Source organism: Gopherus evgoodei, chromosome 11 (assembly GCF_007399415.2).
Source record: "Gopherus evgoodei ecotype Sinaloan lineage chromosome 11, rGopEvg1_v1.p, whole genome shotgun sequence".
Classification (NCBI taxonomy): Eukaryota; Metazoa; Chordata; order Testudines; family Testudinidae; genus Gopherus; species Gopherus evgoodei.
This window is the reverse complement of record NC_044332.1, coordinates 60,977,353-61,004,110: the sequence shown is the minus strand read 5'-3', so window position 1 is coordinate 61,004,110 and position 26,758 is coordinate 60,977,353. Positions and strand designations below refer to the sequence as shown.

The following is a 26,758-nucleotide window of genomic DNA, read 5'->3' as shown; positions in this document are numbered from 1 at the left end:
CTTGTAGATATGAGAAAATATATGAGAAAATAATAGGGACATCATTGTCAACACATTTTAATATTATTTTGAATATATTTATTGTTACTATTTATAGGTTTTATTCTCTAATTTTGTAGGTTTCTTGGGTAATTGAAACCCTTCTCTCTCTACCAGAGCCCAGCTGCCCTTTCAAAATTGGCTTGTAACCCAGTCACAACTTTCAAATCACCTTGTGATATAAAAACTAAATTTGCAACATTGAATGGCTCTCAGTTCTCTAGGACAGGGGTAGGCAACTTATGGCACACGTGCCAAAGGTGGCATGTGAGCTGATTTTCAGTGGCACTCACACTGCCTGGGTCCTGCCTACCGGTCTGCAAGGCTCTGCATTTTAATTTAATTTTAAATGAAATTTCTTAAACATTTTAAAAACCTTATTTGCTTTACATACAACAATAGTTTAGTGATACATTATAGGCTTATAGAAAGACCTTCTAAAAACATTAAAATGTGTTACTGACACGCGAAACCTTAAATTAGAGTGAATAAACGAAGACTCGCCACACCACTTTTGAAAGGTTGCCGACCCCTGTTCTAGGAAGTGGTTTGCAAGTTTCTGGAGGCCCCCAAAGCCCTGATGAAATGGTAGCTTGGCATTTTGGGGGAAGCTAGTACTTTAAACAGGTCACTCTTTCTCCTCCAGGCCACCTTTTGGTCTCCTGTGCTTTCAGGAAAAGGGGCAGGAAACTGAAACCAAAACAGGGCTCCCTACATAAAGACTCCCCTTTATGAGCAATCATTGCGTGGAAAACTTGGAGAACTGATTAGTTGGAGGGAATGGCTAAGCAACGGAATAAGAGAACAGTAGGACAAGCCACCCTGGTTGTGGTGAACATCACGTCCTATGCTGGCTGAGTTCTGTTAAGAAATGGCTTGGATTAAAAATGAATGAATATCTTAATAGAGAAAAAAATAATTTCTGCCATTTGTCAAGGTCCCAAGCAATGAGCATATTCAATATGGTGGCTTTGTGTGGGCCATTTTATACTTTACAATTAAGAGTGGAATAGCCTATAAAGTGACACATAACATATTAAACACCTTCTGTGTCTTAGAATGTGCAGTCTACGTTTTGCTAATGGACATTCATATGGCCCAGCTGCTGTAAGCCATATGGCCACTCTGTTAATTGTGCTAAAGTATATTCAGAAATGTACTAGGGCTCAAATTGGATTGCAACAGGGTATGCAAAGAGGCATAGGATGTGTGGGGAGTTAAAATTATGTTGGTCGGATAATGTGCTATTAAATGTGGTTCTCATTTTAGCATTTGTGGATTTAATTCAGCTTCCCTATTTGTTATATGTAGAGTAGCCAAAATAAGTCCATAAAAGCTAAGCAGCTGAGAACAGATGAAAACAGAGCTAATAATATAGTAATTAGGAATAGAGCCAAAGCAGCAATTACAGATGTCTAGGGTGAAAGGAAAAGTCAAAGAAGGGAAAAGAATTTGAATACTCTGAAAAGCAAGAGAAACATAGTGTCCCCTCATAGAAACTATCTCTACCAATGGGCTAGCAAGAGGCCATGCAGCCAAATGGGTTGGTCTAGCAGTTGAATCCACATCTCCCCCAACCCTGAAGTCCAAGTTTAATGCTTGCTCACTTTACTGCCACCGTCACCTTGTGGATGACATGTGAGCAAGACTCAGGACAGGAAATCACTTAATGGATTGGGCAGGAGATGAGGAGGGTTTCAAGTGGGCATATTCTTTCAAACCTATAAGACTCTCTCGGTATGAAACAGCAAGTTTATGTCATCTTGGAAGATGAGGGTAAGAAATGCTCAGCACTCTTGATAATACAGTTGCATAAGCAAGTACATTTTGGGATCCATTAACTGCAGGCGTCACAATAAGTTACAGTGAAGGGGACAGCAACCAGCTGTTTGAAAGCAGCAAACAGGCTGCCAGAGGAAATTGAACAATGACTATAAAGCAGAATGCCCACACCTTAGAGAGTTGTCAGTAAATTAAGTGCTGAGTGAATGGTTGCATTGGCTTAAGAGCGTAAGAATGGCTATACTAGGGGTCAGACCAATGGTCTATCTAGCCCAGTATCCTGTCTTCTGATAGTAGCCATTGCCAGATTCTTCAGAAGGAATGTCAGAACAGGGCAATTATTGTATTACTTTTATACTGAGATTACAGAATTAGAAACTGAGCTCAGCCTCTATAACAAACTATATTTTATATGCCAATCTCAGCACATGAGATGGCAAAACATGGGCAAAGCACTCAGCAAAATTTCAGTGCTGTTAGCTTAATGGCCCAACAGTTCAGATGCTACCGCAGTCAGAGAGCTTCCATCTGAGACATGAAAAAAATGTTCGGACAGTATCACAACTTCTTTATTTTAATGCAGAATTCACAACACTTATTTTCAGGCTGTGCAAAGAGGCTCTGCCATCTCACATCCACTTACAGAAAACTTAAAGTGGCTTTTATCAGTGAGCATGGGAGACCTAGCTCCACTGCAGAATGGAAGGGGGTTGCAGAAAGCAAATATGGGGCACTTGAAAACGCATTGTTCTGTTTCAAGGACGAAGAGTGTTGTTTGACCTTAGCAGAGGCTCACAATGATAAAAATGCTGTTCAGTAAATGATGCAAGCTCATGCTTCAGATATATTAACTAGAAAGGTGCTTTATTGTTGTTTCTTCTGTTTTCTTCAGATTTTTCAGGTGCACCCCATCCAGCCTCTCAAGTTTTTAAGATTTAGAAAAATCCTAATTTCTTAATCACATGTTCTGGAATGATTCTGATTTCCCTCAATATTTCCTCCTGTCCCTGGGGAAATATACCCTATGCTTGTTTCTGGCATCTATCTTCCATAATCCTCTGTGCACATCAAGGCAGAGGATTTATTTAATGGTTTAGAAATGTCCACCTCTTAAATTATTTTTGCTTGCGTTGTTCTGTCTTAGTGGGAGGAAGAGCACTAAAGATCTTTTCCTTAAAGTGGCACTGTCAACTTAAAAGTCTGAACTTTTTTTTTACCTCCTGTTGTTACAGGTAACACCTAAGATTACCATAATTAGAGAGATTAGAGGAAAATATATATTTCTTTTCCTTTTCTTCCTCAGTTTGCTTACTTTCTGCATTTGACAGTATTTCAGTATGAACAGTCAATTTCCCTATTTTATGCATTTGTATGGTTCCTAACATGGTAGTATCTGAGCACCTCACAATCTTTAATTCATTTATGTTAATAACACCCCTGTGAGATAGAGAAGTGCTATTATTCCAGGTGTGCAGACAGGAAACTGACACCCTGAGTCTCTCTGTGCTTGACTAGGCTGTCCTGCCCTTTGAACTGTGTGAGCACCAGACTGCTTCACTGTAACTCCCCCATGTAGATACTGCAGGTGCAAACTAAAAGGCTGACACAAACTAGGAACCTTTTAGTTTGCACCTGCGGCATTCACATGAGGTACTCACGGGGCACAGCAATTTGGTGCCCGCTGCTATCTACCCCTGTAGTCTGGACTTCAGGCAGTGTAGACATAGCCTCAATGACTGGCCCAAGGTTAGGTAGGAAGTCTGTGGCAGAACAGTGAGCTGGACCTGCATCTCCTGAAGCCTAGGCTAAAACCCTAAGAACTGCCTAGTCCTTCTTCTCAGGGAAGAGAGAAATATTTTTAAAGAATAGGTTGTAAAAGCCTAACATTGGCAGGGACAGGTATAGAACTTGAATATTTTTAATTATTTTAAAAAATGAACTCAATTTCAAGTTGGCAATATCCCTTTAACCATTTGTGTCATTTTGTTTGTCCGGGTGCTTTTTCTTCTATTCTTTGTTTATAAAAAATAACATTTTTAAAAGGGGGTAAGATGGCTATTAAAAAAGCTGTTTTCAATCCGAGACTTGTGCCAAAAGAGGAAGATTTTCTTTCTTTCCTCTTCACTTCTTGAGTCATGCAGAAATCTCTCATGCCAAACCGTTTCGCTTCTTCTATCTTTATTACAGGCCTTAGGGTTGCATCATTCTGGACCAGCTGCAATCCAATCTGGCCTAACTAATACCTCTAATATAATATTTATAACAAACCCCTTTGAACCAAGGGTAACTTTTGCCGACAAACGCCATGAGCTCTCTCTCTCCTTTCCATTTTATTGTCTGCTGCTTCTGGCGAAGGAGAAGATCTGATAATGAAATTCTCCTTCACCGTTTTAAAGGCACAAGCACATTTGCTCTACCAGTCTATTCATTAGAGAGTGCTTGCTGTTCAGATGCTAGTACATTCTAGGGCAGCAAAAATGTGATTGCAATGGATATCATGATATTCTGAGCTCATCGCACATCAATATCATGATGTAGTTGCACATTGACTTTTACATTTGTTGCTCTGAGGACATATAAATTGCTGATTAGTTTTATCTAAGATATTTTGGATGTAGGAGAGTTATCAGGTGGTGCAACAGGAATAGGAAAGTACATTTAATTTAAGTACAAATACTAAGTTTTCATAAGACTATAAATTGGTGTAAAGGCTTCTTGGGAGCAAGTATCTCTCCTCTGTTTGGTTACAGCAGAGCATTAGAGCATATCCTGTAGGGAACAATCCCCAGTTAGCTGGGGGATGGACTAAATAACCTACTCGAACTTTTCCCCGTCTAACTTTTATGATTCAAATAGTTTCACCCTTGCAAAAGTAGTTTTGTGGGGATATTAGGTTTGGATATAATCCAGATTACATGGAAAACAATAAAATGCCTGGAAAAATAAAGTATCCACCAAGGTTAGAGAGAACCAACATTTCTGAACTCTTCAACCCAATTCAAAACAACCAAGTAGAGACAGTAAACAACAAAGACTGTGGAACTAAGCAACACAATAAGCACACCTTGGTTTTAATGCTGCACCCTTTTAGCCACCCTCTGCCTCTAATTTGTCTAATTAGATTACAATAGTGTGAGGAAAGGACTTGTTATATAGACTAAGGTAAGGAAGGTCAACTAAATATATATGGCACCATTTTAAAAAACATGGAGATGTTTGTGGGAGCAGCAGACAAGTGGGGAACAAACATTTGGATGATAGGTCTTTTCCATCTCTTCCTTGTATGATTTAAAGCCAATGGTCAACTCTCATTTCATATCGTTACTCATTGTTGTAAACCAAGGATGCTCCTTTAAACAGACAGGCTGACATGAGGCAAAGATGACCCATAGCAGTGGTCCTTGGATTGTCCAGATCTAATCTAAGTACAGACCAAGAAAAAGCATTCAAAATACAAGGCAAACAGCAAGTAGCTTGATACTTTCATTATTTCAATTAAGAACTATAGTTGATTTGTTCTTGGATAGACAGAGGAAGTGATTTATACTGGAAATTCTCCATTGGCCACAAGAAGCAGAGTATCATTGCTTGTTGGAACCCTCATAGTACGTATTTTAGAGTTTCAGCTCCTCAAGGCAAAGACAATGCCTTCCTTCCTGTGTGTACAGTGCTTAGCCCATTGTGATCACTAATGGACAACAACAATAAATGTTGTCTGAACAGCAGCAAGGCAAAACCTATGTCTGACTGGCATTACTCAAGTGTAATGGTTTAGAAGTGGAACAACTTGCCCAGCTCAAACCCGCCTAACGAGCTGCCTTCTAGTCGATTCTTAATATATGACAAACCACATGGCAGAAAAACAAGACAGCAGGTTCAGACAGTTAAGCTCTAGATTGACTTAATCTAACTTAATGCTTTTTAATCACTCTCTGAACAAAAGATTTAGTTCTCATAATCCTCCTTTTGCTCAATTTGCTGTTCTTCCTTTATATGGAATCTACTATGTTTAATTTCCCTGTTTTTTTTTCTGAATGAGTTTTCATAAGAAAAAAAATTGCTAATAGCTCAGGACAAATGATTTTTAAGGGCTGCCATTTTTGCAATGCCATCTTCCTCTCTAAAAAGCAGCAGTCAAAACCACATGTATTCTTTTTCAGTGTGTAATCTGCATGCTCTTGCTGTGCTTGTGTTATTCTTTATTGCACTGAAGTACTGTTACTGTGCATTTATCTAAAGAAAAACATACAATGATTAAAGCTAGTTTGAATGAGAACAGTGTCTGCCAGCCCTTCTGTCTCAAAATTCTCAAGTACCAATCTTTCAATTATCCTTTAAATATGCACAGTGAGAGCCTGATTTTCAGAAATGCCTAATGCCTGCAGCTCCCGTTGACTTTAACTGGAGCTGTGCTCAGCACTTCTGAAAATCTGCCCCATATGTGCGTTTACTCAAAAACTGCCAGCCAAGCTTTTCCCAAAATACACAGTTCTGGCCCTCTGAGTAGTCCATGCAAAGCTCTTTCTCCTGCACAGTGCAAGAACAGATTCTCTACATTCTAAGGCCCACTGCTGGAATCTTTAGACTCTATGGTCATGTCTACAGAGCATGCAAAGCCCACACGCACTAGCACTCTGAGGGTATGTCTACATCTACAATTTTGCAGCGCTGGTTGTTACAGCTGTATTAGTACAGCTGTATAGGGCCAGCGCTGCAGAGTGGCCACACTTACAGCAACCAGCGCTGCAAGTGGTGTTAGATGTGGCCACACTGCAGCGCTGTTGGGGGGGTTCGGGGAACGCGAGAGCAAACCGGGGAAGGAGACCAGCTTCGCCGCGGTTTGCTCTCGCGTTCCCCGAAACCCCCTGCAAACCGCAGGGAAGGAGACCCGCTTGCTCGGGGATTCGGGGAACACGAGAGCAAACCGCAGGGAAGGAGACCTGCTTGCACGGGGGTTCGGGGAACGCGGGAGCAAACCGGGGAAGGAGACCAGCTTCGCCGCGGTTTGCTCTCGCGTTCCCCGAACCCCCCTGCAAACCGCAGGGAAGGAGACCTGCTTGCACGGGGGTTCGGGGAACGCGAGAGCAAACCGCAGGGAAGGAGACCTGCTTGCACGGGGGTTCGGGGAACGCGAGAGCAAACCGCAGGGAAGGAGACCTGCTTGATTACCAGAGGCTTCCTCAGGTATGCTGGGATACCTGCTTATTCCACGGAGGTCAAGAAAAGCGCTGGTAAGTGTCTACACTTGATTACCAGCGCTGGATCACCAGCGCTGGATCCTCTACACCCGAGACAAAACGGGAGTACGGCCAGCGCTGCAAACAGGGAGTTGCAGCGCTGGTGATGCCCTGCAGATGTGTACACCTCCTAAGTTGCAGCGCTGTAACCCCCTCACCAGCGCTGCAACTTTGTGATGTAGACAAGCCCTAACAGCCTACCCCTACTCTACCTCTCAAGCTTGAGAACCTGAGCTCCAGATCACCTTGCATCAAAGCAACATCTACACAGCTATTTTTAGCTCACTAGTGTGAGCCCTGCTAATGGGAACCTGTGGACCTGGGCTGGAAGGCTCACTTCTAGATGCAGTGTAGACATACCCTAAAACATAAAGGCATTTCAGATAAAAGAGAGTTTTATAATGCCAGAATTTGTAACACTAGCGTGTTTTTTTTCTATTTCTGTAAATATTAAGGGCCAAATTCTACTCTCAGATACATCTGTGCAACCTCATTATCTTCAGGAGGCCAGATCGTGGTCTGTAATGGTGTTAATTGTGGCTGATTTACATCAGATGAGGATTTGGCCCAATGAATCAGAAGGGTCAAATCTGTAAAATATTGTCCTTTCAGACATACATAGCAATAGTGTGAGTGTGTTCACTTTATATAGTAGTATTACTGCATCCAGTCATACCCATCCTTCAAATGTATTATGGAACAAAAAGGATGGAAGATGACTCAGCCAGTGGTGGCCTGACATTCACAAGCATAGACCTGCTCCCACTTCCATTAAAGTTCATAACAAAACTGTCATTGGTTTGGGGAGGGGAGGATAGAGAGAGCAGGCATGGGTCACATATTTCTTGGCTGAGATAACAGGCAGGCTGGCCAGCTTAAATAAAACCAACATCTTTGAATTTTTAACTAACACAAAAAAAAATGTTCTCTCTGGCATTATTTTTTGTATCTGAATGTAACATAGGCATAATATCCATGCAAAGTCCTCTTATCCAGTCAAGGCGTTCCCTTTATAGATTTAAGAGTGTGGGGAGCAGCTTCGGCATCTCTCATTTGTCTCTGATTTTCAATCAAAAGTTTTCTTTCTTTAGGCCAATAGTCTCTTGTATTAAAGACTAACAAGACTCAGGGTGGAGAAAAAAGGAAACAATATCACACTCTGAAATAACAGTTAAGAGGGTTCTGGTTTCATATGCATGGACAAGGAGCTCTCATAGAGATGCTATGCAGAATGAATGAGGATTGACTAAGTGCTGGGAGATTTAAGAGCATCTTAAGCTGCTGGGGTCTACGAGGTATTGATTCTGACCTATAAATGGCTTGGACCTGCTCCCTGAAAGACCACTACTCCTACTAGTACCATACTACACACTTTTGGTTGGTGAAGTTGCCTGAGCTGCAGCCCCCTTGATATAATAGAGAGGAGCCTGGTAGTAGAGTGTTCTCCAAGAGGAGTCCCCTTAGCTGTTTTTTGTCCTTGTTGGAAAAGAGTCCAGGAGTGCTGACCTGCAGGGCATGCTGCAAGGCCTGTCTTTGTGGTGGGCTTTTCAAGAGGGTGGAGCAAATTGTTGGGGGATGGGGAGATGTGGAGTTCTTGTGGGGACATTCCCACCTATTGGGCTGTAGTGAGGTTGGAGCTTTGCTGCTGGTTTTGGGTGGGACAAGAGTTTATTGTGGGGATTTTTGTTATATAAATAGTGTAGTGAGTGGGCACGTTTGAAAGTATCACTATCAATCATTATATATGGACAAATAATTAAAAAGTTGCTTCCTCAAGGATTGAGTCCATCAGAAGGATGATCCAAGATGCCCTAGCTACTGCAATGAGACTCTACAAGTCCCATAGTCAGGGCCGGTGCAAGGATGTTTTGCACCCTAGGCGAAACTTCCACCTTGCGCCCCCCTGCCCCCCATGGCAGCTCCCCCCTCCGCCCTGAGGCACCTCCCCCGCCCCAGCTCACCCCTGCTCCGTGCACGAGCACCCCAAGCACGCCACCGCTGCTTCACTTCTCCTAAGCTGATTGGCGCCACAAGCCTGGGAGGCGGGAGAAGAGAAGTAGCTCACCCCTGCCCCGCCTCCTCCCTGAGCATGCCATGGCTGCTGCACTTGTCCCGCCTCCCAGGCTTGCGGCACCAATCAGCTTAAGCACCGCAAGCCTGGGAGGTGGGAGAAGCGAAGCAGCCATGGCGTGCTCGGGGAGGAGGCAGAGCAGGGGTGAGCGGGGAGTTCCCTTGCATGTCCCCCCACCCTTACTTGCTGCAGGCGGCCCTCCCTGCACTCCCCTGTCCAGCTCCCTCCACCTAAATGCCGGCAATGACCGGGGCAGCCGAAGATCAGGCTACCGCGGTCGCTGCTGAAGAAAATGGCGCCCCTCAAATGCCAGCACCCTAGGCGACCGCCTAGGTCGCCTAAATGGTTGCACCAGCCCTGCCAAAGTGAGTGTTCCAGGTAGGCTGCCACACTTAAAAGCAAAGTCATTAGAGGGCTGATAGGCAAATAGGCCTCCTCCACATGTGGCCCAGGAAGGAAACTATGTATTAATTTTGTTTGAGTTGCAAATTCTATAATCACCATGAGGAGATGGGAAGGACATGCAAGTGCAATGTTCTTACTCCTGGCCTTTGTAAGATAACTATAGTCTGTTTTTATTAGCTAGGGGTCTCATCTTGGCCTTATCCTGTCTGCCACCTGCCATTCATTTCTATGTTCAATGCTGCCTTAGACAGCACTGCTGCTTGCTTTTATTTGCCTCTCTTAATTTCTCTTTTCTTTCGAACAATGTTGCACATTCTCCAAACTAATATTCACTGCCTAGCCACCTGCACACTCTCTCACTCTCCCTCTCCAAAAACAAACCAAAAAAAAAATACCAAAACACCCACCCTAAAAAAAATCCTCTTTACTTCTGGGCCTGAGTACAACTGTTAACAATTCAGGAGTTTTAGTTCAGAGAGGTTTGTATGACCTTTTGATTTGGTTTTGAACTTCCTGAGTTTGCACTAGAGTTTCAGGTTCAGAGAAACCCAAAAACTCAAAGTAAAAACCAGTTGAAACCACTGACTATCACCTGGCTTCATATCAAAACAGTAAGAACCTGTGAATTTCACATAACTGCTGGGAGAATCTATAAAATAGCTTTAATTCACTTGAAACAGAGCATAGGTATTCTTAAAAGCTCAGCAATCCTTTTGACAAACTTAGGGCTGGTCTACACTACAGGGGAAAATCTATTTCAGATACACAACTTCAGCTATGTGAATAACGTAGCTGAAGTCGAAGTATCTAAGATCGAATTACTCACCGTCCTCACGGCGTGGGATCGATGTCCGTGGCTCCCCATGTTGACTCCGCAACTCTGTTCGGGTTGGTGGAGTTCCGGAATCGATATAAGCGCGTTCGGGGATCGATATATTGCGTCTAGATGAGACGCGATATATCGATCCCCGAGCAATCGATTGCTACCTGCCGATACGGCGGGTAGTGAAGATGTAGCCTTAGACTGTACTATGAGTTTGTCATCAACCATCTGAGTTTCATGTTTCATTACAAACATTTTGCAAAGTCCTGGACGACTTTGTACATGGTAAAATTCAGAATGATTTTGTTCATGTTGTGTAACATAAAAACACTGCACCCAATTCTGATCTAACACTGGTGTAAGTCTGGAGTGACTGAACTGAACTCGGTGCAACGTAGGATTAGAATCAGTGCTTGTCTTGGAAGGCTGATAGTCTTTGTTATTAAGGATGTGTTCTTAAGGGAAGACTGACATTTTTACAGGACAGGGTCGTATTTGGGTCTATCATAGGGCAGGGCTTCTCCCCAGCTTCCAAACACCCAATGCCACCCTCAGTCTACTTTAAGAAGGTTTATTCTCTTAACACAGGCAAGTAAAGCAACAGAAAAGTCTTTTAACTCACTCCTTTCTCTCAGGCTTCAGGGGAAGACTGAAATTTTTACAGGACAGGGTTGTATTTGGGTCTGTCATAGGGCAGGGCTTCAGGGCCCCCCTCCCAGGCACTCCTATTCCTGGAAGCTTCCCAGTTCTAGTCAGCTCTGCTCCCTTCCCTTTGCTGAGCCTCTGGCCCCTGGCTCCAGGGATGCACCACAAGAGTTACTTCATTCCATAATGGCTTCCCGTCCCAATCACTCCCTTCCACCTCCCCTTTTCTTTTTTTATAGTGAAGCAGACTTGACTGAGTAGTTTATAGCCACCACCAGCTATAATTCCTTAATACTTAGCAGTTTATGTTCTCTCACTCTGTCCTGTGTCTTTCAGATAATGACTTTTTTTAAAAATAATATTCCATATCCTTGATGTTTTTACTGAATAAGATAATGTGATTTTTGTTACCATAAGACATATGAATTCCTTAGAGAGCTTCCCCCTTCCTTTATCAAAGCCCTTACATACCCATAAAAGGTGATCAATTGTTTCTTCCACCGTACGGAGTGCACAGGGTCCATCTTTGTGTCCATTTATTCAAAACAGATTTTTTTTTTGTTTATGCCACAATGGCCAGTTATTACGCTAAACAAAAGCACTTTGTCAGTCCTTTCCAGGCCCTGAAGGATGTCATTATTCTCAATTCTAGAGCACAATTCAAAAAAAATCTTCCTCCTTTTTTTTCATTAATCCACATTTTTTTGCCATTCCTCTTTTAAATTTTTCTGTACTAGGCTTTTGAATTCCTGTTTACTCAAGGGTATTCCTGTATCAATCCTTCCATTTCTTACAGCACTTTTAGCTGCTTGGTCAGCCATTTTGTTCCCCGTTATCCCAATATGCACTGGGATCCCAGCTAATGCTACACATATCCCCAGCTGTACTAACTCTGTTATTAGAAATATAACGTTATGATTAAATCACTTCTACATACTGAGACACCCCTCTGATTACCAGAAGGCCTCAGATGATCTGAAAAAATGACTGCTGCTTCTGGACATAAATCCCAGATCCAATTTAATGCTAGCGTTATTGCTACTCGTTCAGCTGTCATGAGAGCTACACAATCAGATATTCTTTTAGATGTACTAATTCCCAATTTTGGTATGCAATATTCTGTCTGTACTCTTCTTGTTTTGGGGGGTTTTTTTTGGACCCCATCTGTATATATTTCACCAAACCAACTCCAGTTTTCACTATATGCTGATACACTTAATTTTTAATTATTACTGTCTCTTTTTTACCCTTAAATTTCTAAAATTAACCTAAATCCATGTTTGGGCAAGTGACTTTCCATCCATATGAAATTTTCCCATTACTAAGACTTTTAACTTCATTAGCTTTAGCATAGCTTTTCATTGTCTTTCAGCTTCTGCTTCCACACTTTACCTTGAGCAGCATGTGGCATTCTAACATCATGTGCTATAGTTTGCCTACCAAATTCCCAACAGTCCTCATATATTTGGTTGGTGCTTTTGTCATTGCAGTTCCCGTTAGCTTTGGCCAAGAAAGTTAAGTCTAGCAGTCTCATTCGTACTGTAACTGGCATTTCACCAGAAGCTATGTGTAGTGCATATAGACATTGTAATAAATGCACCGCACAAAATTCATAGTGGCTGAGCTTGTATTAAATCTAATTTTTTATGTTCTGATTTTGATGCTGACTCAAAAACTTTGCAGCCAGAGTCAATAACTGGTCTGATTAAGGCTCTGTGTATTATCAGCACAGTTTTCTTATCTTCCCCCCAATTAGTCCTAGCAAGACTTCTAAGCAGGTTAATCATTCCTGTACATTTATCCTTAACATAGTTTGTATAATCTTTTCAAAGTAATTTAGTATCAAATATTACCCCAAAGAACTTAAACCATTTAACTATATCTATTTGTTCTCCATATAGATGCAATCTGGATTCCTTCATAACTTTCCTTTTAGTAAAGATCAATCCTTTGGTTTTAGCAATGGAGAACTTGAAACCCCATGCATTTCCCCAGTCAGAGGTCTCATATACCTCCCCATTTTCTGCCCTCTGGCCACTCTTTATATTGACTAGATTGGGACCAGCTACCCTGTCATCAGAGTCTTTTACTCTTGACAGTGTCCTTTAAATGTTAGCAATTGTTATTGTTATTTTGACATACCAAACATTTGAGCCCATGTTTAGCCTGCATATAGTTAAGTTTTATAAAGTCTAATGGGAACACAGGAATTGCCATAACAGATCTGAACAGTGGTCCAGCAGGTCCAGCATCCTGTATCTGAAAGTGGTCAGTACCAGATGCTTCAGAGGAAAGTGCAATACATCTTGTTGCAGATAGTTATGGAATAACCTCCCCTTAGGAATAGTTTCATTCCAACGTCCATTAGTTAGAGATTGGCTTATGCCCTGAATCATGTGACTTTACATCCCTTCAGAATAGTTGCATCTATGATTCACAGGGCCCCCAAATAGGTGTAGAATGGTAATTCAGTGTCCATATCTTGAAACTGCCAACAAGGACACTGATGATGGTGATGTGAACACCTGTCTGTTAGGAACTAGAATGAGTTCAGCACATCATTTCAGATAGGCCACCAGTCAGATTCCTGATTGCCAACAAAATGCTCAGTGCTGGGGAAATATAGATGGCAGAACCCCTGACACAAAAGCTCATATTGCAGATTGTAACAACTTTCAGCGATTCCTTCCTAGAGCTGGAACTCAGAGTTTGATAAATCTCATGATAAAAAAAAAAAAAAAAAAAGTCTTCTGAGGAGATTTTCTTTGCCCATCATGCTGGTCATATCATAGCCTCTTTGAATTGCTTTTGCTTCCCGTTTTTCACTACAGGAAATTCACCAGGCATCCTGATCTAGTTTGAATTTCAACTGATAACTTTGAAGTGAAGTCTGTACTATCCATTTCCAATGCCCCCAGCCATTCACTCTTTCAGGGAATACACAGTTGAGCTCTGTAATGCCTATATACATCCCAGATACATCAGACCCATTATGTAAATTTAGTTGCAAAAATAAAAAGCACCCTTTATCTTCCTTATAATTTGCAAAATTTAAATTCATTACATCTTTCATTACTTCCACTTTCAGTCTAAATGAAATCAATTAAATTTCACTATTAACATCTTACAAACTAGACAATACTGTTGACATATTTACCCTTCAAGTTGATTATAAATGTTGATGCACTTAAGTATAAGTGCACATTAATATAGAGAACTCCGTGAGATTTCTCTCTCAATTTAGCAATTTCAATGAAATTTCTTAATGAACGTAACTACTGTTTCCTGCCCTTGTGTAAAGTCAGACAACGGTGATCAAATACACAGGCACATGTCAAATATATGCAAAATCCTCTCTCAACAGTTTTTGCTGGTGAGAGACAAAGAATATGCCCTAAAACCATGTGAAGGAGAGAAGGCCAGATGACTAGATTGAAATTATATCTAGATTCATCTGGAAAACAGGAACATGGTTTCTCTGAATAGCAGACAGACAGAGCCCCAAGCATTTTATATGTTCAAAAATTAACTTACAACTGGCATACATCTGGCAATGATCCCTTACACTGAATCCATTTGGTTGGCCAGATGGCCTGAGACTTGCAGCTTTTTAATCTCACACACAAAGCACTTCAGTTTGGAAAAAAATAATAAATATAACACAATACAGCATTGTGACACAATGCTCCCTTTATTGGTTTTGGACCTATAGGTACTGAAAAATATGGGCAAGACAAATGTTGTTTTCACAACTTACTTTCCAAATATGACACATTCTGCCACTGCTTCCCCTTTTCTTCTGTTTCCAAAGGCTTATTTACCATCAGTCTGCATGCTGTAGACTGGGAAACTGCATCATTTGCCACTATTCCTTTGCAGTCAGGTGAAGCAAGAGTCTTAATACTCCTCTATGTCCTAGATGTAAATTTCTCTATAGTCAATATCTTCAAACAGCCATAGGCTAGAAACACCTGACACTTTATTTTCATTGCTCAGGATCTGAGGTTTTTCAACTGAAAATTTTCTTGGAACTCGGCTCCAGTTAATTCTATTTCTTCCACTAACTTGAACTAGAGCTGTTGTCTTTTCCCCTTTATATAATCTGAATTCCACTTATCATTCCTTCATTGAAGTTTCTCATATAGGACTTTATGCAAGTCAGTGGAAAGACATCTATTGACTTCAGTGGAATCTGATCAGGCCTTTACTAAACCATCATGTCCCTATTTTAACTTTTACACAGCCTGTCTCTTAGTTCAGTTTGTACCACCAAAAAGGGGAATACATTGTTATGCGTTTGACCTCATTCATCTGGGTTTTTGGTAGAGCTATATAGTAAAGGTACAAATACCGCATGCCTGAGTGAAGGAGGCAGAAATCCAAACTGGCCATCCAATAAAATCTGTCAGAATTTCTACTCTCTCATCCTAAGCTGTATTTGTGCATTAATGAAGGCAACATATTACACTCAGCTGATTGCTTGTCATAAATGTTACTTGCCTTACTCTCTGGTTAATGGTATTATTGATACACAGTCTGCTCTGAATTCTGTTAACTCACTGTTCACCTACAGTTTGGTAGAACAGTATCTTGATTCATTGGTACACTCCGCCACTCAAGTGATGTCTTTTGGGTTCATTCTTTGTGTTTGCAGCTTTAGAGACATCTTAGTGGATAAATCATTTGACCTACTAAAGTAAGTACAAAGAGAATCCCTCTCTCAATTAAGCCCTTTGCTCCAAAAACTCAGTTTCTTTTTTTTTTTTCTGAGCGGCTTCCAATTTCATTAATCATTTCAGACATTTTTAGGTCCCTTAGGTTGTGGTTTGGCTGTAGATTCCCTTCACTGCTATACTTTTCCCAACATTTTCAAAACATTCCTACCTAAAAAGTCAAGCCCCACATCCTCAACTGGTGTAAATTGGTGTAGCTCCGTTCAACTCAATGCAATTCACTGAAGCTGGAGAAGCTGAGACTCTGGCCCCAAGTTTCTAATTACAGAAACATCATGTAAATCTCTTTGCCTTAAAAACTAGTTCAAAATGCTGATTTTCAGATTCACATATTTACAAAATGGTGTAGAATTTAACTTCTGAAAGGAAAAGTTGGGGGGAATTGCCCTTTTGCACAATATCCAAGTGTTTCACACACACTATCTGAATATAATTAATTTTTCCAGTGCATGTGCTAACCAGAGAAAGCCATTCCCATTTTACAGATGAGAAAAACGGAAGCTGGGAGGTGGTTTTCTCCCAGGCCAGAAAGGGAATCCATGTCAAAACTGGGATAAGAGATTAGGAGTGCTTAGCTCCAAATGCTGTGCTTGGCCCCCTAGATCATGCCTGTCTTGAAAGTTTCCTTAAATGGTTGTAGGACTGAGGTGTGGTGGAGGGGTCATAGGCCAGACAAGCATTATGGTTCTGTAAGAAGGAAACGCACATGAAAGATGCAGTGATGAGTCTAGCTGTGGCTGTGACCTGTTAGTCTGTTTGAGGCCTCTAAGCAAAGGTTTGAGCTCCAGGCTAAATCCTTTTAAGAATATCAGCCTCTTCAATGGGAACTGCAGATTCTTTGCATCACTGAAAAGCAAAGAAATTTTATTTCGTTGTTTTTTAGGTCCTTTTATTTAGACACCCAGGTCTTTAAATGTTATTAGTATTCTGGTGATTCCATTGATGATTTCATGCCAAATCAATTTTGGCATATTACAGTGATTTGTATGAGATCCAGCAAAAGAAATTTTCTAATAATCTGGCCCCCAAGGTCTGAAATGCCAGCATTGAGGTAATATTTGCTAGCAGAGGTGCACTCCATCTGCTTTAAAAATTTTAGGAAGCTTTTATTAGAATTAAAAGCACTTTAAAGTATACACTTCCTTTCTAAAACTTTGTCATTTATTTTCTCTTTGGGACCTTTGTGCTTTATGGTAATTTTTAAAAGAGACAAGTTACAACTGTCATTTAGCAACACTATCTATATCTATATCTGTATCTATATATATAATCTCTATCTATATCTATATCAACTTGGTCTCTAAATTGGCCTTCACAATTTTGCTTACGCATTTATTTATGGCGGCAAGAATACACAACGTGCAGTCAGGATGTGCCCTTTCAGAGTAGCATTGAACTATTGGATGTGCATAACACAAACAATGTTTTCCACTTTTTGTAGGCACAATGACTGTACATGCAAAATTGAGTGCAAGTTTAGTAAGCCGAAATGTTGAGCATGCTCACATTGATACATATATGACGCAAATGACAATTACATCCAAAAATCAGAGGTGAAAGAAAGTACCAGACCGGCTTCCCCAGGCAGCAATTTAAAGGACCGGGGCTCCCAGCAGTGGCTGGAGCCCCAGACCCTTTAAATTGCTGCCAGAGCCCCGCTGCTGGAGCCCCTGGGTAGCAGAGGTGGCTGGAACTCCTGGGGCTCCAGCGGCGACTTAAAGGGCCCGGGGCCACTACCGCAACTGGAGCCCTGGGCCCTTTAAATGTCGATTTAAAAGGCCTGGGGCTCTAACAGCTCCACCTCTTCCAGTTAAGGCCAAGCCCCTTCCGGCTGAGACCTTGCTGCCTGCTCAGGACTCCAGCATACTAGTAAGGCCTTTAAGTTACTTTCAGCCCTGCAAAAAATCCTTAGGAATGGTAACAGATGGATATCACTAACTTCAGATTAAATGTTATGTTTCACTCAAATTTGGTGATCTCACATTTATATGGTTGTGAATTATATATAATCAGAAATGCAGAATCATATAAACTAACTTGTAGGCCTGAACAAGAGCTCTATGAAAGCTCAAAAACGGGTCTCTCTAACCACAGAAGTTGATCCAACAAAAGATATTACCTCACCCACCTTGTATCACTTGCAGAAAATATTATTGACACCACATTTTAAGTGTCCTAAATGATAATAAAAAATTGGACCCTCATTTTGTCTTTGGAAGTTTACGGGGTTTGGCTAGAAGTTTAGACCGTTTTTCTCCAAAAAGACAGAGTTCTAAGAAGTGCTGACAATTGTGAAGTGTAAGCAGCCATAAAAGTTTAATGGTTGCCTGTTTTTTTGACATGCATACAGTGTCAGCAGCCAATGATCCAATAGTTGCAACATATCGGATATGTCGGTTAACACGGAAATAGCCCATAAGGATAATGAGATTGAAACTGAGTACATACATCAGCTCTACTTCCAGCCTTTTAAATTAGCATTTTCGTTTATAATGTATCTATTCATTGTTATTATTGCCATTATTGATTCACAATCTCAGCTAGCTGCAACACAGAGACAGAGCTGCCCTCAGTCTATTCAAAATCATGTAACACAATTCATAAAACCTAACAAATACATGCAAAGAAAATTAAAATAAACATTTCTGCCTCTTTATATTATTTCCCCAGTTATGTGGTTGGCTGGCACCTCAAACTTTCAGCTTATTGGGGTCATGGTCAATCACTGAGTTAGCCAATTGTCTGAACTGTCTGCGGTCTGGTTTTGCAACCTCAGAGCACAGAAAATGGAATGCCATCTGGCTTTCCAGACTAGTTGGAGCATGGCTCCTCTAAAACTAGCCAGAATTTTCCTAACTGTCTCCCGGGGCAGATGAACCCATATAGCAGACTGACAAGCCAGTCAGCCCTTTCCAGGCCAGTGAGGACCTCCTCATTGTGCTGTGTGATTTGGAGACTAAGGGCCAAATCATCTATAGGTGTAAATCAGCATGGCTCCATTCAAATCACTGAACTGTACTGGAGAGATGCCAATCTACATCAGCTGAGGATCTGGCCCTAAGTACAACCTGAGGAGCTTAATGCAGCTCAGGGTGATATTCAAGTGGGCTTCAGCTAATGGTATTTGGAGGTTACCAGAGTTTGGTCATACAGAGTAAAACAAGCCCACACTTTAATAGAGCCTTATGGTAACAGCCTTTGAAAATAGGTATGTGCTGTAGGAATGGATATCATATGTGAACAAGATAAGCACATTTTCAACAGATTTTGACACTCTGGAGGCTAGTAGAGAAGAAGTGCTTTGCAAGATGAGCCACAGAAACAGGCAGACAAAGGAATCTATATATTAAATAAAAATATTGACAGCACAGATTTCGTTGCACTGGAATGTCTCAAAGAGTATTAATTTTTTTCCTACCTGGTGAGTGAATTTCTATGTGTTTCGAGTTCCTGGTAAGGTTTCTATCGGAAAACCCATCCAGATGGTCATCAGACATGGGAGGAGTCTCTTGATTTCTCTTGACATTTATTTTATAACAGAAAAAATTGTTTTCTACAACATCCTTCTGCCTTTTCTGTTATTGTGCACCACATTGATAGAATAAGCTTCTTTTCTTGATTAAGCTCTGTGAATCCCATAGAAAGTTTAAATCCAATCAGAAGGTTCATCTTTTTAAGATGTTCTTTTAATTTCTTTAACTCTCTCTTTCCCTTATCCTTCTTACTATTTCACTCTCTATGGCTAAAGCTTTCATACTATTTTTATACTGTGCATGCAAATATCATAAGCATTTTATATAATACACTAACTTTAAACTAATATCTGTTATGCCTTGTGTAAAGTATACGATGCCCGGAAAATTACACTGATGTATACATTAGAATATATATTCAATACACAGACAAATAGTTAGACAGATAGATAGATGCCTGATGTATGCTCTATTCATTATTCCTGTTTTCAGTTCTTTACAATAAAAATCAGCCAAGCCTTTAACACAAAAATCTAATTTTTCTTCTTCTATGTTGCTTAAAATATTCATTCTTTTCAGTCCCAATGTTCTCTTCTCCTGCTTCAGAAACAATCACTCTCCTGAACTGGGGTAACACTTTATCTGCTGCAGGCTCACTTGTCAAAGAAACTATACATTGTTTTCTTCCTTGTCTAGGAGTGAAACCCACCAGGTAAGACCTGCCACTTAGTGCCTGAACAAAGTATTGATACCACTAACAGAATGAGATCTTCAGATGTGATTATCACAGCTGCACAGGCTGAAACACTGGAGACATAGTCACAATTCAATCCCTAAATTGCTGTGCACAATTATTTTTAACAAAGAGAATTTTATAACAAATGACAGGTATCGTTTGAGGCAAATTCTTCACCCCCACAACATGAATCCTACAACAGGGTCTGTGGTAGGGGAGCAGTGATAGTAGTCAAGTATGCTGGCTCTCTTTCCTGCTGGGGACTCCTCCATGCCAGGGGTATACTCAGCAGGGAACAGGTTGCTTTTTTCTTCATTTGTGCCATGGGAGCGTAACACTGAGATTTGCTACTGTATCTTTTAGAAGAACAACAAGGTCATGAAGGAGGAAAGGCTAGCATGGTGTTCCAAGCATAGTGGAATGCATGGGAGAGGGTATGTAGGTTACAGTGCGAGAAAGACAATGCAGGCAGTTAGGTTTGTGGACTGGGTGGAGCAAAGGTGCAACAAGCGGAGCAGAAAGATGAGACAAGCGAGGTAAATAGGAAGCAGACCGTGCAAGGCCTTGAGGCAAGGAGAAGTTTGTATATGATGTTCTGGAAGGTTAGGGGTTTGGTAGTTCTCTGCTTTTGGATAGCCATTGACTATTAATCAGATAATGTTCTTCACAGTCAGCAAAGCTTCTTGGTCAGTGTTTGTCCTTTGAAATCATATTCATCAGTGAGCATGTATTTTATTGGAGGGAGAAATGGGTGAGATTTTATATAATGAACTCTCACAAAAAACATCAGTTTTAATACAATACACATTTCCTTAATAATATTTTGAAGCCAGCCTTCTTGGAGCCTCCTTTTTTCAGGTCTTCACTGGCGGGGGTCTTTCCACTCCGGGACCCGCAGCCAAAGTGCCCCGAAGACCCGCAGCAGGGGGTCCTTCTGCCCCAGGACCCACCGCCGAAGTGCCGGGTCTTTGGCAGCAATTTGTTAGCGGAGGCCCCCCGCCACCAAAGACCCCAGGCTCCCTGAATCCTCTGGGCAGCCCTCATGGAAGCAGCGTAAGTACAATAGCTAGTTTTTCTACTGACTTTGGATCAGACCTTATATGCATTGTGTATTTGTTGCAATGTTCTCTATAAGTAGTTATTATTTCCATCTGTTCTCTCTTTAACAGTGTTCTTTCAAAGGTATGGCAAAGGCTCTAGGGCAGAAGGACAATATGCTGCAGAATTTTTAAAAAAGGAGGACTGTAATGCATTCTCAAGTTAGCATCCTCCTGTGAGTGTGAGAAATGTACATACCTCTGAGCCTGAGATTTTGCCTTTGATTCCCTGAATCATCTTGAAGAATTTATCTGTGGCTCAGGTGAATAACTGAAATGGCAATCTTCTGGTCACACTGCAGTGAAAGGCATTGCTAGGTCAGTGTTATAGTGGATCCTTAAAGGAAGAAGTAGTCTCCTCTTTTATCTCTACTGTATCATTGAAACAGGAATTTAACATGTTTTATTGTGTGATACTGGGGGTCATTTTCAGAAAGCGGCAGTACATTGTTACCAGGGCATTATGTCTCACCACAGGTAAACAAAGGCTACCCACAAAGTGATTATTGACCAGACATCATCCATAAATGTACAGCTTTGCTGGTACAAAAGGTAGATGACTTGTAAAGTCACATGTAACTGGACAGCTGGTTAGATATGAGCCTGTCTTCCATTGACTTCTATGGGAGTTGGAATAGGTTTTCCCTGAGGAGGTCAAAAGCAGTTATGCTAATTCCCCAGGACTGATTTCTTTTTAATTTGCAAAAGGCAAACACACAACACCTTTCCCTTAACTTTTGTAAAGGTTGTCCAGAAAAATTGTCTTTTATATTTCTTTTTATTAAGCTAAAAATCAATTCAGCAAAAAATGGTGGCTGATCGTGTTATTAGAGTTTCTGAATTTGTTCTGCTTCTGTTGCAGAAGATTTCTGGGAGACAGAGAACGATATTAAGAATTTTAGAAATCTTTTAGACACATGTAAACTGGTCAGAGCTATAGTCCGGTGTTCAGAAATCTGAACTGACACAGTCATGAACCAATTGTCATGAACAATTTGCATTCACAGTGAGTCAGCTTTGGCAACTATTGTGTGTCCACTCTGCCATTCCTCTTTATGCATTTTCTTCCATGCTGTCCCCTATCTACGGAAGGCAGAGCTGCTCAGAAAATGGATTATTTTTCCCCCAGTGAAAATTTTGAAAAGAATTAACATTTTTTTCTTCATTGAAACCCACTTATTTTATTTTATTTATTTATGGAGGGGAGGCTTGGCAACTGAAAAATATGATCTAAAACTGCCAGATTTCTGGTTTGGGGTTTTTAAAAACAAATGAACAAACAAACAAAAATCCACAGAATTTTGAGGCAAGCAGGCACCTTCCACAAACACACATTTTCATTGAGTCAAACCCCCAGTTTTCCATGGGGGGGGAGTTTTAGCAGAAAATTTTCCACTAGCCAGAACAGAGGGCCAGAATGTTGAGAAGTATCTAACTGTACAAATAGCCCCACTGAAATCAACAGGACCACTTGGTGAGTAAGATATTACTGCACATGAGTAAGGCTCATAGAATTGGGCCTGAAATGATACTTTCCCAATCCTAGTCTACTAGGTACCCATAGTTTCTTTACATATGGCTTGATCCTGCAAGGTACTGAATACTCTACTCCCAGTGAGGTCAGTGGGAGCTGAATACACTCATCACCCCAGAGGAATGTTCAGCACTTTATAGAATCCTGCTAAAGATTGACTTCTTCCACGTGACCTGTCTAGAGTAATTCATTTCAGTCAATTGTCACCTCCAGGCCAACATTAAAATAATCCTGGCCCAAAAAGGATCTGAAGTCATCAAATCTTCCTCTGGATTTCCTAATGCATTTTGGCTTCTCTGGATGGAATTTGCAAAAACACCTAAGAGATATAGGAGCATAAGTCCCATTAAAAGTCAATGTGTTTTATGCTCTTGTGAAAATCCTGCCTTCTGAGTCTATCATCTAGAGTACAAAGCCTCTGAGATAAGGACTTTGTGTATTGCCCAATGCAAAGCACCTCTAACACTTAATACTAACCTTTTGCAGTATCTTACATTTTACTTTAATCCCTGGTCTTAAAAAGGTATTTAGGCATTGCTGCACTCAGCATTGTGAGGCCTAACTGATTTAGGAGACTAAATCTCATTTTCAAAAGGGATTTGGACATTTAGGAGCCAAAATCACATTGAGAGTCAATGGTGTTTAGATGCTTAAGTGTCTAAAATCCCCTTTGACAATGACATTTAGGCTCCTAAATCAGTCCATTGCAATGCTGAGCAACACCTAAATGTCCTTTAAAATCTGGGCTTTAATCTTTAGAATGGTTTGCACTGACAAATGCACATTTTGTTTACGTTAATTGCTGAGCATTGGGCAAAGTATAAAATAATGCACCTTTACCCTAGTCATGCATGCTATAAAATATTCCCTCAGAAATGATGGTTTCATCAGACATTTCAGTTCTGAAGTAGGTACAAGTCTTTAAGGAGAATAATTATTATAATTATTTTTAAACGCAACTTACCGCTTTCTTTTCTCAATGAATGTGTATCCAACAGGTTGGATAACTATTAATGTATGTCATATGCTCCTGCATGCCATACAGATCTATGATGCTGGGTTAAAGAATTTCAGTTTTTGATCCCAAAAATGTATACAACAGTCAGCAAGGTGTTAACATTCAGCATCCAAGACTTTCAAAGGAGAACAAAAACATTCCTTCTCAAAATACATTTCTATCTATGTGTGAATAGGCCTATATATCTGAGAAATGTTATCAAGGTTAATTAGAAAAATTATCTCATCAGAACAAAAAAATTAGGTGTGTGGAATCTTTGTGCTGGAGACACACTAATCTTTCCTAGTTCTGTTTCAAGTGGAACTGTGATCCATCAAAGTCATTTCCTGTGCAATCCCTAGGGAACATCAAAAGTTTAACCAAGCATGGCAATAATTGAATTGCACCTGTTATATCAAAGAAACTGTTTAAGATACTCCCTACAGCAGCATGCAATAAAAAAATAGGAGTAAGGCAGACATACCAGTGCAATTAAATGATGGATATTTACATGGTCTTCATCACCATGGTATTTGAACACCTTCATGAGTTATAAAATATGTGTTCTCTCTCTTTCTTCATTGCCTGACACCTCCAGGCAGGCTTAGAGGTTTTGGAGGGTTTATTATTTTTTCAATGAATCTATGAGAGTGAGGATACTATTATGCAAAAGCTGGGAGAATCGGGGTGCTTTTTTCTGAGACAGGAATCCACCAGAAAGGTTAGTGATCCCTCTAAAAGAGCAGCTCAAAACTCTGAATGTCCAATTTTTGTGAAATTTTGAAATTTCTTGCAAACCAGACAGTTTGAAAAATTTCATTTAGGAAACAACAAAACATTGTGGTTTTGAAACAAAGTATGCTCCCTTCCTTTCCTGCAGCAGCTGGGTGAAACTGACATGATAGTCATCAGCTTCAGGGTTACTCACCACTGAATAGCAGCAGTGAAACAGAATTAGTGATACTCAGCAGACGCTGTAGATCCTGGGGTCTGCAGCTCCAGGGCAGCCGTGGCATGAAGACTGCCCTGGCACTGGAGAACCCAGGACTTCCAAACTCCTAAACCACCTGACTCTGAGCTGCCAGACTCCTGTAGCCTGGGGAGCCAGCTGCCCCAAAAGTTTGGAAATGATGGGGTGCCTGGCTCCGGAGCATTCTGCACGGTGGGTCTGTTGAGGACTCTGAAAGCCCATCCCATCTTAGGCTGGCATTCCTGGCCTTCCAGGTTCCCAGCTCCACATCAGGAAACTTGAAAATGCTGAGAGCCCTTGTGCAAGCCCAGATCTGCAGTAGGGAGCCTGGAAGCCTTGGGTCCCCAGGCCTGGACAGGGTGCGGGGTGCAGGCTCAGAGTCCCCAAGAACCCTCCAGGAAAGCAGGCAGGAAATAGGTAGAAACCTGCCTAGGGTTTGTGGAAAGTTCAACAAACCTGACATATGTTCACGGAAGATTTTGGATTTGACAAATCAGCATTTTCCAATTAACTCCTGTGTCCTAGAAAAATTCACAACCAGCTCAATCCACTAGCCCCACAACTGAGCAAGTGAATGTGGGCAGAGGAATGCCAATGCTTGGGGTGAGGTGCGCAGGAGGGTGGAGAGAGGTTGGGAAATTAATCCAAGTAATGATTTTTGTTTGTTTTCCAGAGCTGATCCCTGAGGACTGATACCTTGCTCATCCTGCCAGCATTTATTTCAAGTAGCCCAATATTAGAATCTAGTCCTGTAAATTCTTACACAAATAGTCCCATGTAAGGGGATTCACTACCCATTTCTCATGCAAATGGGATATTATCTGGGAAAACTATAGCGGAAACCAGTGGCTTTTATTTTCAGTTATAACTGTACTATTAAGTACTCTTCTTTGCTGGGCTGGGGGTGGGGAGAGATCTTTGTCCCTAGTTGTATTTCTCTTCATTCACATGAGTTCTCCTGATGCTGAAGTTAAAGGGACAGCAGGATTAGGTCTCTGTGTCTCCTCCAAGATAAATAAACTGTGGATTGCTTTTGGGTTTGACTTTCTTTACCTTAGATTTGCCCTGCCCAGTGGATTCTGTCCTTTACATGATCTCTCGCTAGTAAGGTACAGCACATCAGCGATGCGAGTGAAGTGAACTCCTAAGTGCCAACTTGAGATTAAGAAGCAACAAAACTGTCAGACACTGAAATCTATTTTTATATTTTGCTAGAGGATGTCAACATAAATAAAGGGAGAAATCACTTATGGAGTTTCTCTTTCTTTCTCATTTTATCAGTTGTTGTCCTTCCCACTACAGCAATACAATACAAGCAAGCAAGGAAACAAATTACTCTATGCTGCATGGAAGGAAAATGCCATTTTATCCCACCAGTCCCACTCGAATTGCCAGTTTGCAACTGGGGGGTGGGCGGGCAGGAGACCCACCAATGTTGCTGACACTATGGATGTGAGAGCGAGGCTGTTACTTTTTCTACTGTCCTGTTGCATTTGGAAAGGCACCAGAATCTCCTTCCCCCTCCTTCTCAGACACATTGTGCTGGTGGTGGTTTGGGGTCACCTCAATGCAGTCAGAACTCCCAGGGGAATTCTCAAAGAGGCAGAACTTTCTAGGGCTCCCAGAAAAGAGAAAGGGAAAACCTAAACACAGCCAACTGCAATGCTTCAGCCATTGGGAAAGAGATCCTTAGCACTCTCAAATAATGTATCACACTATATTGGAGATTCTATTAATAAGGGCCTACTGCACCCATCCACAGTCACCTAGAATGTAATTCCCATTTGTAGCACAGCTATAGTTAGGGGATTGCCAGGAGTGAAGAGGATTATTTATGGCAAATAAAAATTGGAGACCACATGTATATGTAACCCTTCTGCCCCTCTGAGTTGGCAGCAACAAGGGCCGGGTTCAGTATCCAGGGGTTCCGTTTCAATAACACAATGCAAAACCGGCTCGAGCCCTCACCCAGTGACCTGGGACAATTACATACCACCCCCCTGAGCGCCTCTAGGAGGCAATACTTCCCCACTAGCAAGCACGGAGTCTGAGTGTAGCAAAATTCTTTTAATAAAGAAGGGAAACAATGTGGCATCATGTTGGAAAAACACCACAAACAAGATTATAACACAAACCATAAGCAAAATCCCACCTCCAAGTACATTTGGCAATGTCCTTTCCCCCTTAGGGTCTTAAGTCCAATCAACCCAAAGTCC

The 26,758-nt window shown here is 41.2% G+C and overlaps 1 protein-coding gene across 1 annotated transcript in view; it reads left to right on the top strand.

Annotated features, from left to right (window-relative positions):
• Window positions 1–25,776, top strand: part of HNMT (histamine N-methyltransferase) — a 73,967-nt gene extending 48,191 nt beyond the window's left edge. The window contains exon 9 of the mRNA XM_030580705.1: window positions 25,216–25,776. Within this exon, the coding sequence (XP_030436565.1) occupies window positions 25,216–25,235 (20 nt within the window). The 3' untranslated portion in view covers window positions 25,236–25,776. The remainder of the gene's footprint in view (window positions 1–25,215) is intronic.
• Window positions 25,777–26,758: the final 982 nt, after the last annotated feature.